Source organism: Chelmon rostratus, chromosome 4 (assembly GCF_017976325.1).
Source record: "Chelmon rostratus isolate fCheRos1 chromosome 4, fCheRos1.pri, whole genome shotgun sequence".
Classification (NCBI taxonomy): Eukaryota; Metazoa; Chordata; class Actinopteri; order Chaetodontiformes; family Chaetodontidae; genus Chelmon; species Chelmon rostratus.
Genome location: NC_055661.1, coordinates 19989439 through 20007548, shown reverse-complemented (window position 1 = coordinate 20007548; position 18110 = coordinate 19989439). Strand labels below are relative to the sequence as shown.

At 44.2% G+C, this 18110-nt stretch overlaps 2 protein-coding genes across 2 annotated transcripts; both read right to left on the bottom strand.

The window, feature by feature from the left end:
* Positions 1-5645: 5645 nt before the first annotated feature.
* foxd2 (forkhead box D2) lies at positions 5646-7929 on the bottom strand. The gene has a single exon (XM_041935584.1). It carries the CDS (start codon positions 7477-7479, stop codon positions 6376-6378), a length of 1104 nt encoding a protein of 367 aa, XP_041791518.1. The 5' UTR covers positions 7480-7929; the 3' UTR covers positions 5646-6375.
* Positions 7930-15354: 7425 nt separating this feature from the next.
* On the bottom strand, positions 15355-16614 carry foxe3 (forkhead box E3). The gene has a single exon (XM_041936010.1). It carries the CDS (start codon positions 16612-16614, stop codon positions 15355-15357), a length of 1260 nt encoding a protein of 419 aa, XP_041791944.1.
* Between the last annotated feature and the right edge of the window lie 1496 nt (positions 16615-18110).

Genomic DNA, 18110 nt, shown 5'->3' with positions numbered 1-18110 from the left:
CTGACTTTTGTTTTACTTGACTGCCTAACCTCCATGTCTGAAGTATAATTGTCACACTTAGGAACCATTAGGCGGGTACCGGTGACTCTGACAGGTAAGAAAACAGACAAAATGAAGTACTTACATTGTGTCGTGATTGCGCTCTATGAAAATGCACCACACTTGTTTTGTTGGAAGAAAAACAGTGACAGAAAATGCAACAGCTCGTTTTTATTTGCCCTGTGTTAATTAGACTCAAATGTTTTAAGCAGAATAAAAATTAATGCACTGCTTATTTTAAGCATATTTTACTGTTAATAACGTTGGCACAGAAAGCTTAAAGCGATGTATGAATGAAATGAAAGGGTGAGTCCAAAGTTTTATTGTGGACGTTCAAACAGCTATACATCACCTTCTAGCCCTGCTTTAATTCAATCCACAAAACATGTTATTACAAGTTACTATAGTAACTTTCTTGTTTTATCCCTATGGGTAGAGAATTAAACTAATTATATGCACAGTGGATATAAGGGAAAAAAAAAAAACTTTTGAATCCTAAATCAGTGATTATGGGGTGTAGTAAATGGCAGTGGATCCTAGCTGGGAGTCTAATGCGCTGGCATCAAAGGTCAAACGGGAAGAAAAGCCCGGAGAAGCGCCCACAGGACGCGCTGCTGATGGTGTGTGAGAGCGACCGAACAGCAGCTGCGCCTCCCTTTCAAAGCAACAGAGAAACGTGCTGCCTTTCCTCCAGTGCGTCCTGGTTCAGCCGAATCTGGGAGAGGAGATGATGGAGAAGACTCGTGCTGCCCAACGCGAGGCCCGGGGACCGGCAGGGGACGTTGACGGGCACCCAGTGGGTCCCTTTTGAGAAACACAACAGTTCAAATTCATTATATAATAGAAGAGCGAGTGAATGCGCAGAGTTTTTGGATATGATTCCACACCAGTGTTGGAATTAAGGGGCAGCAGAGGGCAGCTCATGACACCACCTCTCCTATCTGCACTAGTTCAAGTACAGATATCACAAGAACTGATAACTGACCATTAAGTTCTGCAAAATTTCTACACCCGCGCTTGCTAAGAGATGGGCATTTAAAAAAAAAAAACTTGAATCAAGTTCCTTAATAGATTTAATGGAGCTCCCAACTGGAAATTATGACATTTCCATAGGGGACAACTGCAGACAACTGGGAAGGTGTCTCTACAAAACAAAAGGAGATATATTTTCTCAGCAGGCCTACGTGTTTCTATGCACAGGGCCTGTATTATTGGAGAGGCTTCAAATTGTTTAACACTGCTCGGCGGCCACATTGTTAAGCTTTTATTGTTATTTCTCCATCTCGCTGCTCAGTTTTAAATGCGCAGCTCCAGCTCCGTCTGTTGACTTGAGTTATCTCCTGGCATGTGTGCATGATTGTGCTGGTCAGTGGACCGAGACATGCCTCGTGCGTTCTTATGCGCACAGGTGTGTAATTTGCTGTCAGGACAGGTGGCCGACGTGACTCGTCTTAATCATTTGCGTGGACACTCGGAGTAGGATTGGCGTGCTCTCATTGCCGTGTAAAGCAGACGCAGCCACAGCAGCACGCACATGGCAGTCGTGTGTGTCTGCGGGGAAAAACAGGGAGAGCGCTTTGCATTCTCACATCACTGGCGCATGTCAGTAAGGTCAGGTGTGCCACATACAGCCAGATTTGACATTGAAAACAGCTCCAATAGCAGTTTTATAATCCATTCCCTTTCAAGTGACATATATCTGATCAAAAGCTTAAAACAACAAATAGGTTCTGGTCAGAAGGCATGATTGAAAAAAAAAAAATACAACCAGACTTTACGGTAGGCTAAACACACATTCTCACTCCTCTAAAAGACGCCTGAATGACGGGTATCACCTGCTATCATATTCTGGTGATCTTTGCAGGATAATATCTACAGTCATTAATACCCCTGCCCCTTCTCTCTCTCTCTCTCTCTCTCTCTCTCTCTCTCTATGTGTGTGTGTGTGTGTGTGTGTGTGTGTGTGTGTGTGTGTGTGTGTGTGTGTGTGTGTGTGTGTGTGTGTGTGTGTGTGTGTGCGTGCGTGTGTCATCTTTTCTTTTTTTCTCTCTCTCTCTCTCCCTGCAGCAGGTGTTCGTTTAGCGTGTCAGAGTCGGCGGGGCGAAGATCTTCCAGAGTTAATATTGTGTTTCCAGAGATGATGGGGAGTTCACTGTCCTCGCTTTATTTACACATTCTAAATTAATTAAGCGCAGGATTCCTCTGTCTGTTGCAAAAACACGGAGGCTGGAGGAAGACTGGGAGCAGCGAAGGGAGGCCGTGATTTATAGCGGCTGTGCAGCCCGGGCCGCGGCTCGCCTCTCCTCCGGGCCGGGGAGCCGCGGACCGGGCCAACATTCCTCTGCGGGGGCGTGGAGGCTCGTCTGCCGCGCACACAGCCACACACGTAGGAGAAGGAGAGAGAGGGCGGAGGGGGGTGGTGCGGGGCATGAGATATGGTCCTATTTGTTTCATAGAAAAGTGAAAGAGGTGGACAAGCGTGCAGCTAAGGTACGCACAAGTTGCTGGTTTATGAGGGGAGAGCGGCAGAGTGGCTGTCCCCCACTGTCTCCAAAGACCAAGGGACCTAGGGCAGGGTGAGGGTTTACATGATCCCCCAGGAAGTATAAAGTGAGTGGTTTAGATTGCTGCTCCCTAAAATACATCCCAGCTAAAGCAGTTCAGGCCTATAGTGTGTCTCCGTCTGGTGCATCTATGCTGTAGAACAAAGTTCTGGTCCCGTTGAAGGCTCCGAAACTATAGTCGAATCACCGATAGAAGAGCAAACTATCAAACGGTTCGTTTCAGAGGGTCTGAAAGCCTTGATCTTCAATGGGTCTGCGTGCATGTTGTTTCCCACTATGTTAATGATGCAGCCCTTCAGTTACACCACCACAAACCGTTCAAAATCACCCTAATGTGTAGTATGCATTTAATGTACGCCTGTGGACCTAAACTTTGTAGCCTCATACATGGAGAATAGACTGTATTATATTAAGCCGTTTCATATTATATTAGGTTATATTATATATTTTAGTCAGTGAAGAATGGCTTTCAACAGCTTCATTTGACGAGCGTGACCTTGAAGAAGTGTAGCCTGCCATTTCTATGCCCCCACGCACAAACACACGCGCGCGCACGCGCGCGCACAAGCACACATGGCTTCCTCGTGGTGTCAGCATCGCCTCTGTCCTCGTGTCCTTCAAGACGCAGCAGTGCATCGATCAGGGACGCAACGTTATTGGCAAGGCAGTGAAAGATTTAACCAGAACGATTTCATTTAATCCCCTGCTGTCAGGCGCTGTTGAAGCTAATGAAAAAATGTAATAATAATAATAATAATAATAATAATAATAATAATAATAATAATGACAACGCACTTGCTATAACCGTTTCATATAATTCCTAGGACTTTCTCCCGGAATACTAAAAGAAGAAAATATTTAGAAAAAGAGATGAATCTAAATTCACGTTGACATCTCACTCTATAAATAAATTATAGCTATAGCGGCACGAAATATGGGTTTAAGCCCTCTTACGCCCGAACTGAGCATATGGGAGCGGTTAGAAATAGAAGGGAATTGCCTCGAAATGTAAAAATGCGTTTTTGGTGACTGCTGAGTCATTTGGCTGTCACGTCACATATCACTCACTTCTTATTGCGTTTGAGCAAACGCCACGAAAAATGACGAATGTCGTCGCCTAAAATAAAGACACCAGCTCTGGGGCTGAACCCCGTGGGTGGTCCCGAAGTGACAACCGCGCACGAAAACCGGGCTCTTTCTGAAGTGTCGACGTGTGAGCGGTGATGATATCCCATTAGGCCTAACATGAAAAAATTAGAGGGCGTCCTGAAAGATGCTCCCCGGATGTCTAATGTGTTCAGTGTTTGTGGTGGTTTGAGGAAGAGCAAGCTCCAGGTCTATTCTGGTCGCAAGCCTGTAATCTTGCAGGCAGAGATGGACAGTTTTTGCGCGTTTGAGCTGAAAATCCGGAGAAATGGGTTCACTCTCAAATCGTCCATTTTCAAAGCCGGTGCCTTTGGCTGAACCTCCCCACGGCCGTGTGTGTGTGTGTGTGCGCGCGCGCGCGCGCGCGCCTTATGCTTTGTGTCTGCTGATTTTTATTGGCTTAGCTTTCGTCCCCGCCGTTATTTAAATGGTTTTTTAACCACCTCTGCAAACGCTTCATGTGGATTTTAATGGACTGATGCGGTGAGTAATGACTCCCTGTCAGGGCGAGTGCGCGCAGAAAACTTCAATAGTCTGCTAATGTTTTTCCCCCTCATTTACTCTGCAAATTATACGTGCAGGATATCAATTAACTTCGTGGATGTGGCTGGAGAAGCTCTAATCAAAATTATTTCCCAAATCCTTACGCGATATATCAATTGTCCAATTTGCGCTCGCAGGGGAGAGAGAGGAGGAAAAAGAGAGGAAGAAAGGCTGGGCCGATATAAAGAAAGTAGTCATGTGTTGGTTTTCGTTTCAAAGAGTTTCAGTGAGCTGCGCTGAGGGAAAACAGAGGAGTCAGCCCTCCCACCCTTCATCCTTAATAATCATCTGTCAAAACACCCACAAACTCATTTAACCATTTGCGCACAGATCTGGTAAATAAAGGAGGCTTTACACCCCCTTCTGTCTGGAAACATGTGCTCCAACAACTCTGAAAAAGACCAATAGGCCTGTTTTCTGTAGCCGGACGAGTCCCACTGCTTCCTTTATATGTATCCCGAGACAACACAGATGACATGAAAGCGGAGCAAACCGAGGGCCTTTAGAGAAGATTGCTTTTCAGGGTCTAAATGTGTGTGGCTGGTCTCACAGGGGGGACCGCTCGCTGCGCGCACATTCACTCCCTTGGGCCAGGGGTCCACACTGACAACATCAACAAACGGCCAAAAAGCCGCATTATGGCGGATTAGGAGCCTGATGAAAAATGCTGCTACAAATTAGCAACGAAAACCCAAAAGACCGTGGGTATATCCTTGTTCACTTTCAATTACAGAGCGCCGAGGCCTGCTGACGTGCCCCATTCATTTAGGGCCTTTGTAACCGGCTAGAAAATGGTCCTTTACAAGCGAGCAAGAGCCACACAGGAGGAATACTTGCCCACTGTTGCGTGATATTCATGACTGTTGTATACATCAAGTCGTGTTTGAGATATTTAAATTCGGTGCGTTTCTCACACCAGAAAGGAGTCTTAATGAACTGCGTCACTAAGAGGCTTGTATTTTTTTTTTTGTCTGATCACCTTGTTGTAATCAGTAAGTGGATTCATTCACATTAGAAGCTTAATTCATAGTAAGCTGTTTATAATATTATTAATATTAAGCTTTGACCTTACTGTGCACATGCGTAATTAGTAAAAACCTCCTTTTACTAAAGGGAAACAAATAAAGCTGATTTAAAATGAAACAACGTGCATGTGAGTGCTTTCAAAACAATTCGTTGCACTTTAAAACCAGCATATAGCCATCAGCTGCTGTTTGCTCTATTTTATTTACCTTTTTTTTTGGTAGAACAGAAACTTTCCATGCAGTAATAAAAAAATAAATAAATTCCGATTTTTTTTTCAAATTCACAAACATTTATTATTCTTGTCGTTACAACAAAAAGAATGACCTATGAACATTTAGGTGTCTCTCTATGGGCAACACATGACATACTGTATGTTTCACAGATTAAATTTGTGAAATAGATAGGAACGAACAACAATTAAAAGGTTGAGAGAGGTAATGCGCTCTTTTATACCAAAATCACATAGCCTACGTGTCCACCGACAACATGAAATGATATTGTCACAAAATCACCATAGAGGAGGGGGCGTGGGGTTGGGAGGGGAGTGGGAAAATGGTTATTTTTGTGTCAGAAACCCCCCTTTGTCTCCATGTGCTTTCTAAGTAAGTAAAACCTGAGTTTGCCGTCTCTGTCAGCCTATGTCAACAACAGTGCCATTTTCTCACGACGCACAAAATAAAAACATTATAAATCATAATAAAATTCTCAATTATATTTAAAAAAAAAACAAGTCGGGTGTCTCCTTTAACTTATGTTAAAATAACAGGATATCTTTTTCTTTTTCTCCCACTGACACGTGAAAGCCACATGCCAGATCGCAGGCCAGCATTGTTTAAAAAGTTCCTTTTTCCGAGTTTCTCTTGCTTGTCTCTCAATATTATGCACATATTTACAAGCCATAAATAAACCTCTCTCTCCTCTTACACTGTTAGGAAACGGGGAGAGCCAAAACACTCTTATTTCACCGAGCATGTCCGGCCTACCTTCACACAGGACGGCGCCACAGTTGGCTTTTTAGTAAAAGATTTTTCAGCCGGCAGCCTCGCCATTTTTTTCTCTAGAAAGGACAAGTGTTCATGTTCGGGGTTTTGCTGGAAAAAGTCTGCCCCTGTGCCCCGGGTTGTAATATGCTGTCCTGCGATAGGTTCAAATGGTTGGAAGCAGAGGCCAGTGCTGGGGTCAGCATGGCCAGGATCTGAGCCTGACTGCCCGGCTGCGCGCTGTAGGAAGAGGCGGTAGAGTTGGCCGCACCGATGATATTGTCAATAGAGAAGGAAGGCCGACTCGGGGCGCTGGAGTCTGTCTTGAGAGGCGGCAGAGACGGGCTTAGCTGCGGATAAAAGGGCTTTCTTAAATCAGCCCCTAACAGGGTGGGCAGGGGATGCGGCGCGGGGAATATGGAGGCAGATGGGGGCAAGGTGCAGGGGGCGTTTGGGAAAGGGAATGAACCACCTGTGTGGTGTGGGTGATACGGGTTGTGGGCTGCGTGGAAGTTCTGCAGCTGAAGTCCATAGTTGTATCCGTACGGGCCGTATCCAAACCCGGGCAGAAAGCCACCGGTGTCCCTGAGGATTTCATTAGCTTGGTGCCTCTTGAAGCGCTTCCTCCTGCGCAAGAAGCTCCCGTTGTCGAACATGTCTGCGGAATCCGGGTCGAGGGTCCAGTAGTTGCCCTTTCCGGGGTTGCCGGGCTCTCGTGGGATTTTCACGAAGCAGTCGTTTAAGGAAAGGTTGTGGCGAATGGAGTTTTGCCACGCGGGGAATTTCTCCCGGTAGTAAGGGAATCTATTGCTGATGAACTCGCAGATCTCACTGAGAGTAAGACGCTTCTTGGGGCTCTGCAGGATGGCCATGGTGATCAGGGCGATGTAAGAGTAGGGTGGCTTCACAAGTGCACTTTTTCTGGGTTTGTCCCCGATCACGGTGCCGACCTCTGCGCCGGACCCCATCTGGTCTGACGGGCAGTCGGAGCTGCTGAGCCCGGGAGAGGAAACCCTCTCGGCCGCGTTCTGTGAGTAATTATCGTCCGAGTCATTGTCCAAGTTGAACTCGTGGTGAATGTACTTCCCGTCCTTTCCCACGGATATGTCACCCCCGACCACATCGATGTCCACATCTTCGGACAATGCAGAGCTGTCGGACATATCCGTCCCTAAAGTCATCCTTGAAGACGTCGCTTCTCTTGCCCCTCTCTCCCAGATTTCCTCCTCCTCTTGTCCGGTGAGGCTACTGAGCGAGAGCGCGCACACACACTCCCTCTCCCCCTTACAACCACACCAGACTTCTACCGCAGCTTTATCTCCAACTACTGAATGCACACATGGCTAGAATCTATTGAAAAGATAAATAACTCTTTGACCTGTGGTGGATTTGGCGACTCCTGGGCGTCCGAGGCTGGTCAAGCAGGGCCGTGCGAGGTTCTCATCGAGCAGAAAACTTCTGTTTTTCTGACGTATATATATCTTTAAAAAAAACCGTGAGAGATCTCGCTCCAATCTGGACTTGTCTTGAGATGCGATTGTTTCCGTCTGCGATCAGTTGATGCTGCGGGTCATTTAAAAAGCTACTTCTGGGTATCCACGTATCTTTCCAAAATATCTTTTACGCACGGGATTGGGTAGGTATCCAGCCAGACTATCGCACTATCCTCCTTAGCTCTCAAAAGGTATTTATAGGACCACGCTGATCACGTGGTCTTTGAGTCACTGTTACCAGGAACTGGACGAAATTACCCTGCAAAAAGTAATATTTGGATGTGCTCTTGAATCGTAAAATCATATTTCGTTAAGAAAAACACAAAAAAAAACCACAAAAAACCAACAACAACCACAAAAAAAAAAAAAACCAAAAACATGTCGGTTGTAAAGGCTGGGATTATCATTTGTTCCCATTAATATGAACTTGTTTGAAGAATTAGACTATATAACCTATGAAAACAGCGGATTTTCCACATTCTGTGCTTTATCGATATATTGACAGTTTATGAAGAAAAATATGATTGTGGATAAAATCTATTAAAAACAAAGTTTCCTGACGACCCAGCGATGACATTTCTCATTTAGTCATTTAGAGAGCGATTTATTTCTGAGCAGGAGGTCGCGTGACACAATCAGATGGACGGTTTAGTCGTTGTTGTTGTTTTTTTTTTTTTTGTTTGTTTGTTTGCTTTTTTTGCAGTGTAATGCCAGAGAAGTAGAAGGTGTGCTCGGATTGTGGTGATTGTGACCTGTGAAATAATTCCCAAGCAGCCAAAGCATGTATCAGTATCAACACAGTCAATTCAGTCAATTCCCTTTTGATTAGATTGAGATTACCAGTAAATTTTAAACATGTCAGCAAAATATCTGCGCTTAAAAGCTCAGAATCGTGATGGAAGAAAAAGATAATGATATAAATCCGTGTCACGTGCAAACATGTACATTTAAAAAGTCCATATGCAGAGAGGTAACGTCAATGGTACATTCAAAGATTTTTTTAAAAGAGATTATTATTATTATTATTATTGTTATTATTATTTACTTTTCAAATGCAATTTACTTCTATTAGTCTATGTATCAGTGTGTTGCCAAATTCATTAAAATAAACCTATTATCTGTCTTTTCGTGAAACTTAATAATTAATATTTTCCTTTTGATTTGAAAATTTTTGATCCGTAACACCAGTGGAGTATCGTCTATTGAAGGCGTTAGATAAAATGCAACACAAACGGAGCTATTCGTCTATTCTGTTCCCTAATAAACTGTCTGATTTGGCCGGATTGAGCCTCCCCTCCCTCCAAGGTTTTTGCCCAGTAGCCTAATTCCCTGATCACTTCTCACGGGTTTTGTGTTTTCCTTGTCAAGAAGTCACAACATTATCCATCTGCATTTTCTGCATAATTCACCAGGGTGCACAGGGGTGTAAGTCAGCTGCAACCTGCTCCAATTCGTCTTCGTCAGGAGTGGAAAGGCCAGCGGATGAGTGTGTGTGTGTATGTGTGTGTGTGTGTGTGCGCGCGCGCGATCTTATTTAGAGCAGGCTCACATTCCACATCATTACGGTGCAGAAACACCGAGTAATGCGTTGACATCAGCACCCCATTCATCTTACGCGTCGAACAACATACAGATTGTCACATTTTCTGTGTTTAATTTTTTTTCCTTTGCCGTGTGTTTTCATGCATCTGACCACAATCAATGTCAATTCGTTGGCTGGATTATTTACTGAAGTTTGCATTTCTGTGCTTTTTTTTCGTCATTGAAGGAAACGACCGTGCCACGCAGGAATTCAGTGCAAGTCAAGCGTGCAACTTGTTCAACACCCCACAGGAGCCATGACGAGCCGTGCGTCCTCCTCTCCGACCTGCCTGTCACAAACCCTTCAAATCCGAAACAGACGCGGTGACACCTGCCTGACAGCTGCCCGACACACACTTTCTCCAGGTCTCACAACAGGCCGATATTATGTCACATTTCTCTTTTTAATCACGAGATTAATTAGAGAAGTTGTTGGATTGAAACAGTGTCCACGTTTTATTTTATTCTCATACTCTAGTTAGTTTACTTGGATATGGTAACTGCCTGCACTTGCTCATTTATACTGTACTGAACTATATTTAAAGATATGTAAGACATATTGTACATGAGGCAGTATTTCATCCATTCATTTTTTTTATTTAATTGTATCGAATTAGTTCAGATTTAATAACCTACAGGTTCCCGAAGTTTGCACAGGTTCAGTGGGGTTTTGGTCATTGATTTGGCCGATTGGAGGGTGGGTGGTGGGTGGGAGGGGGCACTCTCATCGTTGCAGTTAGTGGTGCTGAAGCGCCCCCTGCTGTTCAAGTAACAGAAATGAAATGCTGACAGTTATGGCTGCCAAACTGTCTTCTGTCTATATGGGCCAAATAGTTTCCACTATGCTGAAGTTTTGAGAAAGTGGTAAGTTATCGTTGTTTTCCTTTTTAAATATCAGAGAAGCATAACATATATGGTGTTAACTGCATATTCAGGTGCCTTTCCTTTAGGATACTGAAGAACATGAGTAGATTTGCATTGAAAACAGATTGTGAGCTCATAATAGGCATTTTGCCACACTACTGTACAAAACAGGGTCCAACAGAGCGACTTTAAGTGGCACCGAATAAAAGGAAGGCTGGGCTGTGAGACTGTGACTCTCAGCTCATAAGAGTGTAGCAGTAAGTTTCACTAAATGACATCTTCAAACCTCAAGACATGAGAACAAGCGACAGCTGGAGAACAATGTTGAAAAAGAGAAGAATGGATAGAAACTCTAGCTGGAGCACCTGCATGTTTTCATCTGTTGATCTGCTGTTGGAGGAGTAAACACGCTTTTAAAAAGCTGTTCTAAATGCATTTGTGTTTATTGTAATTTTAATACATTTATCAGCTTGTTAATGATATTTCAAATTCTGTACAAACTGCCTGCTTGCATCAGTAGTCATAAACTATTAGCAGGTCCATCAGTGTGCAGTTACACTCACATCTCACTCAATTGTGCTTCCCTTTTCAGGTGAAATCGAAGTTTAGTGCATCAATCTCACATCCGCAGCACACCCAGAGAGTTTTCACAGCACTTCACTTTTTCCACATTTGTTTATGTTACAGCCTTATTCCACAATGGTTTCAAATTCATTTTTTTCCTCAAAAGTCTACACACAATACCCCCTAATGACAACGTGAAAAAAGGTTTGTGTTGTTTTCTTTTATTTATTTTATTTTTTGTATTAAAAATACAAAAAAGTAAGAAATCACATGTACATAAGTATTCACAGTTTTTGCCATGAAGCTCAAAATTGAGCTCAGGTGCATCCTATTTCCACTGATCATCCTTGAGATGTTTAAACAGCTTAATTGGAGTCCACCTATGGTAAATTCAGTTGATTGGACATGATTTGGAGAGGCACATGCCTGTCTATAAGGTCCCACACTCGACAGCGCATGTCAGAGCACGAACCAAGCATCAAGTCAAAGAAATTGTCTGTAGACCTGCGAGAGAGGATTGTCTCGAAGCACAAATCTGGGCAAGGGTACAGAAAAATGTCTGCTGCTTTGAACCATCAGGACTCTTCCAAGAGCTGGCTCGCTGTCTAAACTGAGCGATCAGGGGAGAAGGGCCCTAGCCAGGTAGGTGACCAAGAACCCGATGGTCACTCTGTCTGAACTACAGGAGGAGAACCTTCCAGAGGGACAACCATCTCTGCAGCAATCCACCAATCAGTCCTGTATGGTAGAGTGGCCAGACAGAAGCCACTCCTTAGTAATAAAAACACATGGAAAAATGCACCTGAAGGACTCTCAGACCACGAGAAACAATTCTCTGGTCTGATGAGACAAAGATTGAACTCTTTGGCGTGAATGCCAGGAATCATGTTTGGAGGAAACCAGGCACCGCTCATTACCAGTCCAACGCCATCCCTGCAGTGAAGCATGGTGGTGGCAGCATCATGCTGAATGAGGGGAAAGATGAACGCAGCAACGTACAGAAACATCCTGGATGAAAACCTGCTCCAGAGCGCTCTTGATCTCAAACTGGGGCGACGGTGCATCTGTCAGCAGGACGACCCGAAGCACACAGCAACAATATCAAAGGAGTGGCTTCAGGACAACTCTGTGAATGTCCTGGAGTGGCCCAGCCAGAGCCCAGACTTAGATCCGATTGGAGAGATCTGAAAATGGCTGTGCACCGACACTTCCCATCCAACCTGATGGAGCTTGAGAGCTGCTGCAAAGAGGAAGGGGTGAAACTTCCCAAAGATGGGTGTGCCAAGCTCGTGGCATTATTCAAAAAGACTTGAGGCTGTAATTGCTGCCAAAGGTGCATCAACAAAGTATTGAGCAAAGGCTGTAAATACTTCTGTATGTGTGATCTTAGTTTTTTATTTTAAATAAATTTGCTAATATTTCAAAAACTTGTCACGTTGTCATAATGGGGTGTTGTGTGTAGAATTCTGAGGGGAAAAAATTATTTATTCCATTTTGGAAATCAGGCTGAAACATAACCAAAAGGGAGGGAAAAGGGAAGTGCTGTGAATACTTACCGGATGAAGTGTATTCTCTGGCAATTCTGGGAAAAGAAGGAAGTCAAAAAGGGAAGTATGAACAAATATATGACAGTGCTTCCTCACAATAAAAATTAAAGACTTTAAAGTCAAATCACTTCAGCAAAACACAAAAGATTCATATCATGCCTTCAGTGATTCTGCTGTACAGGTCCGAACAAACCTGACTGTCTGAGCTTCTGGAACACAGGCAATTATTCTGTATTTAAGCCGCTCACGTCAATGATTTCACTGCTGACTGTTGATCAGAATCAGTGTAACTGATTAGTCACAACAACAAATTTCAAAAAGAAGTCCTTGTCAAAGAGTGAGAACAATCCCACAGGTTGAACAGCTTGCTTTTGCTTCCATCTAGTGGTGGAACGTTTTAACCTGTTAAATCAGGCATGTCCAAACTATTCCATAAAGGGCCGTGTGGCTGCAGGTTTTCGTTCCAACCAAGGAGGAGCACACCAGGCCAACCAATCAACATCAAGGGATCCCTTAGTTATCAGCTGAAGACTGAGATCATCTGATTAATTGATTCCAGCCTGGTGTGCTCCTCCTTGGTTGGAACGAAAACCTGCAGCCACACGGCCCTTTATGGAATAGTTTGGACATGGCTGTGTTAAATCCTTCAGCACCGATGTGAACCAACATGTCGAATACAACACTGGTTTATCCATTCATACTGAACAGTGATCAGGCTCAGCTGGTTAAGGGCAGGCCTGCTCTTGAATTTGACTTTGCTGCTTTCATATAACGCTTCCACGTCATGAAATATGTGGACACTTGCTTCAAGCCAAGCAACCTTAAGTTTTCACTTGTGGCTGCAAACAGCTTCAGCCCCATGTTTGATCATGTGCATGTTTTGACTGACCCACCAGGTGGCCATGAGGCAAAAATGACATGTTTCCTACTGCAACAGGTGGGAGGAGTAGCTGGGGCTCCATATGCAGTATATAACACAACCATGACAACAGTGCTTAATGTATCATGGGCCCACAGCATAACATACATGTAGCGCTTCAATGCATCAATAGTTTAAGTGCAGTATAGATGTAATGTTTAAGGGCCTCAGTCTCAGACCAGGAAGTTCAGCTTGTGGTGGTGGAGAACTGATAGTTCGAACTTTAATCTGGCCTGCAAATGAGTTACACATACAATTAAATAGCCATGATACTGATATTGTTTTTGCTAATATCTGCAAGCATTCATAACATAAGCAAACATGCGGGGCCTTTTATTGATGGTTTTATATATTTGAATTGTTTCAATCGCTGTAATACCTAGTTGAGTTGAATTTTTTTTACTGTCACCATCACCAGCTACTACACTTTCTTTCTGCATCTCCACAGGACCTCAGATGACTTGGGAAGCACTTTTCACAAATTGCTAATTAGTTTCTTTTTTGATTCTGTTCTGTGTTTCACCAATTAACGCATATATTTGGACTAGTAATCAATGTCTTGTGGTCAAAACTAACAGAGAAGGTCTAAATCTGAACAACAACCAGTTGTTGATATAGCTGATAATAACCAGTAAACAATGAGTGGATTTATTATTTCTAATACACAAAGAAATAGCAACTGAGCACTGAATGTGTATATATTACACCCACACCCTAGAATCAAAAAACATTTTTTCAGGAACATTAAACTGACAGATAAACATCAATTCTCCAAGTCACAATAAAATATTTCAATTAAGAAAAGGGAAAGAGTGAATTAACATATTCTGAATAAGAACTTGACATGAAGAATTATGAATTCATTATATGGACAAACAAATTAGTCCTTCGACCTACAAGTTAAACTGTGATAAAGATTGTTTCCATAACTGGAGAAGTACAACATCCCTGACTCTGTCAGTTTTCACTAAAGCCCAGCTGCAGCTAAATCGATATGAACATTCTGCATCATTTCTGCTCTATTTGTACACTGTTTGAGCTTAATCAATAATTCTTGACCCTGATTTCCTTTTAATGTGTATTTCATTTGCTCTTTGTTAATCTAATTCATGTGTGATGACGATGATGTGATCTGTATTTGTAGATTATCATTGTGTCTAATTTGTCAAAATACATTTTGTTTATGAAAAAGCAAACGTGACCCAGTGGGAAATTGATTCTATTATGCAGTCGAGTTTTACTGCAGGGCGAGATTAAAATAGCTCAAATCTGAGTTTGAAGCGTGATTGATTGCTACAAATTATTTCTGAATCAGGGCGTATTTTGGAGCTGGTTTGGTCTTGAATATCTCCAAATATTAACAATATATATTATATAAAACATGCATAATGTATAAGCTACCATCTGCTTCAGTGCCAAATGAAGCGATATCATTGTGGATTAATAAAATAAAATGTTTTCTGTCATATGCACTAAATCACTATCACTAAAACCACACAGAATAAAAACAGATTTTAAAAACGACCACTTTCATTTTACTGCAAAAATGAATTTATTTCGGGCGACCTGTCGTCAGCAATAATAACACTCTTTTCTGTTAATAAAGTTTTTTCTTATACATCAAGAAACTATTTACATGGAAATCAGCAGACTCGAATGATCCAACAAACACATGTAAACGTCAAAACAAACGCTTAAACAGGAGATATGAACGAAATGTGGCACAGTAAAGTGTTTTCTGAGATACAGTCATGGAATGTGTCAAACGGAGCTTAAATGGCTTTGCACCTTTTAAAGGAGGAATGTTTTATCATGAGGCTCGGTCATTTTGTGTCATAGATTTTCTGATCTTTGCAAAACAAAAAATATGAGAATAATAAGTCTAGGGTGACATTTTGGAATAAAGGCCTTATGTCCGGCTATAATATCCTAATAATTCTCTGATAGGGACTTTATTTATTATGATACCACACCTATTGTATGCATTTCATCTCATATGGACTCAGTGAGGGCAAATTCCTTGAATATGGGACTATTTAGTGGCCTATAACTAAGTCGGATTTTTTTTGTTTTTTGAGAAATAATGTTTCACATGTACCGCTCTAATCCTGACGCAAAGTTGGCTTGTCTCATGTAGGTGTTGTTGTAGGAGTTCATGGGGCTGGAGAGGCCCAGCAGCTGCTCCGTGTGCTCGGCGCAGGAGCCCGGGCGCAGGGCCGGCAGGGACAGCCGGTTGCCGGAGCAGTACACTTGAGAGCTCCCCGGGGAGAACCCGGACTGGGTCATGGTGGGCAGGTTTGGAGGAGAGGCCGAGGAGGAGTACGGGTACCCGGCAGCCAGGTTGGATGAGAGGTTCCCGCTGTTTCTGCCCAGCATGTTCGCTGAGGGGTTCACAGTCTGGGTCTGGAAGCAGGCAGACGGGTCGGCGCCGGTGACGGAGCAGCTAGAGGTCATGGTGCCCAGGTCACCACCGCCCAGCCCCAGCGCTTGCGAGTTGAGTTCTCCCCCCGGGCCGCCCTGTACCACCGTCTGCTGGCTGATGATGTTGTCGATGCTGAACATGCGCGGCTGTCCTTGGCCGACCCCGGCAGAGGTCTGGTAGTGATGCAGCATGGCCGGATGCGGGGATGTGGCAGTCAGCTGAGAGCCATAGCCGGAGCCTATCCCAGCGTAGAGGGTGTTTGGGTACGAGGGCCTGCCCATTGGGGTTGGTGTGAAGGCGCTGGAGCTCTGCATGTAGCCGGGGTAGGTGCTCACATCTGTGCGCTTGAACCTTTTCCTCCTCCTCAAAAAGCTCCCGTTGTCAAACATGTCCTCAGCGGCGGGGTCCAAAGTCCAGTAGTTGCCTTTACCTGGCCTGCCGGGCTCCCGGGGGATCTTCACAAAACAGTCGTTGAGGGTGAGGTTGTGGCGGATGGAGTTCTGCCATTTCTTGGAGTTCTCCCTGTAGAAAGGAAAACGCTCCATGATGAACTTATAAATGCCCCCCAGGGTGAGCTTTCTCTCGGGGGAGTTGGCAATGGCCATGGCGATGAGGGCGATGTAGCTGTAGGGAGGCTTCCCCCTCTGGACGGGCCTCTTCCTCCGGCGGCTCCCGGTGGGCAGGTGCTCTTCGGTCTGCCCCAGAGCGGCCCCGTCCTCCGTGCTGGGGCTGTTCCCGCGGGGCTCGGACTTGATCAAAACGCTGTCCTTTGAGCGGGCCTGCAGCATCAGAGGCGGCGGAGGCAGCGGCGAGTCCAGGCTCACGTTTGGAGACATGACGACAGGACTCGCCTCGGCGGGCGAGTGCTGCGTCTCGGCGGTCATGTTGCACATGCCAGAGAAGTAAGAATAATTTGAAAGATTCATAAAAGAGGCAATGTGGTGCGCGTCTTTTTGTGAAATGGTCAGCTGGGGGAAAAAAATGCCCGTGAAAGACTCAAGCTGGGTGCGACTGATCCCCCCCCCTGCTCTGGCCAAAAAGAGCCCCTGTCCCGGCCTGGTGTTTGCGTGTCAGTCCAGGTGAGAGAAAGGCGTTGACAGTCTTATAAAGCAGGACAGGAGTGACGCCACCGGCTCGCCTGTGACGATGGAGGCAGGAGGACAAAACCCAGAAGAAAATCTTGATACTCCTCCGAAACATCAAGCTCTACTTGACAGTAAAATAACTCGATTGAACAGTTATGGGGTTTGGGGCAGTTTTTTGTGTTATATGTAAGAAGAGTTGTGTCCTGCTCAGATGTCAGCTTTCAAAACAGGATTTTAGGATTTAGTTAATAGAAAGTATTTTATTTTGAAAATACCTTATGTCAGCTCAATAGTGGCCCAGAAATAGCCCTGGGTAGCCTACATAGATCATAATAAATACCTATAAAGCCATAGGGATGTGCTGCAAGCCATACTGGAACATTATGAGATGCAGCCTTTAAACTTTGGAGCTCTCTCTCTCTGTCTCTCTCTCTCTCTCTCTCTCTCTCTCTCTGTGTGTGTGTGTGTGTGTGTGTGTGTGTGTGTGTGTGTGTGTGTGTGTGTGTGTGTGTCTCCCTTCTGGTCTCTGTCTGCTTTCACTGACAGCTCTGTGTATATCCAGGGCAGAAACAACACTCACAGAGCTGCTCTGCGCTACTGCAAACCCAACAGCCAATCCACCAATTGAAAAATAATAACAAGCCACTGAAAACAAGCAATTGAGCTATCAAAGCTTTTGGGGAAGAAAAGTAAATATCCCCTCATTTCATTTGCAGTTTTGGAGAGTGATAATCAAACAGCCGCCTGGCCAGAGAGGAGAGGTGTTATCTTACGGATTTTTAAGTAAAAACACAGTTCTGAACACAGTTGGTATGCAGACAACAGCCTGCATGTGATAGTGCTTCTAATTGATTATTTAGGCAAATAGAGGGTTGGAGTTAATTACAAAAGGTAAGATACACAGAAATGGGACCTGCTGCCATCACTTTTAACAACATGGGGAGAGATGTTGTGGATGATACGTCTGGACTGAGCCCAGCCAGGCAGACTGATGTCATTGTGTCGCATTTAACACCCAAAGGACAGAGAGACGGGCAACAAACTGAAGAAAAGACTGAATAAAAACGATTCATATGAAATAACACGTTCAAATAAATTTGGTGTGAATCATATGAAGTGCTCTTCACAATCACCAGATCTCAACCTAATCAAACACCAGGAGATTTTGGACCAGATTGTGAGGCGGTGTTTTCCGCCACCATCAACAAAACACCAAACGAGGGAATATCTTCTAGAAGAACGGTGTACAATCAATGCTAACGTGCACCGAAGCTGCTCTGGCTGATACACATACACATATGTGGTGTTTAAACACCTTGTTGAGAAACTTAATGCTG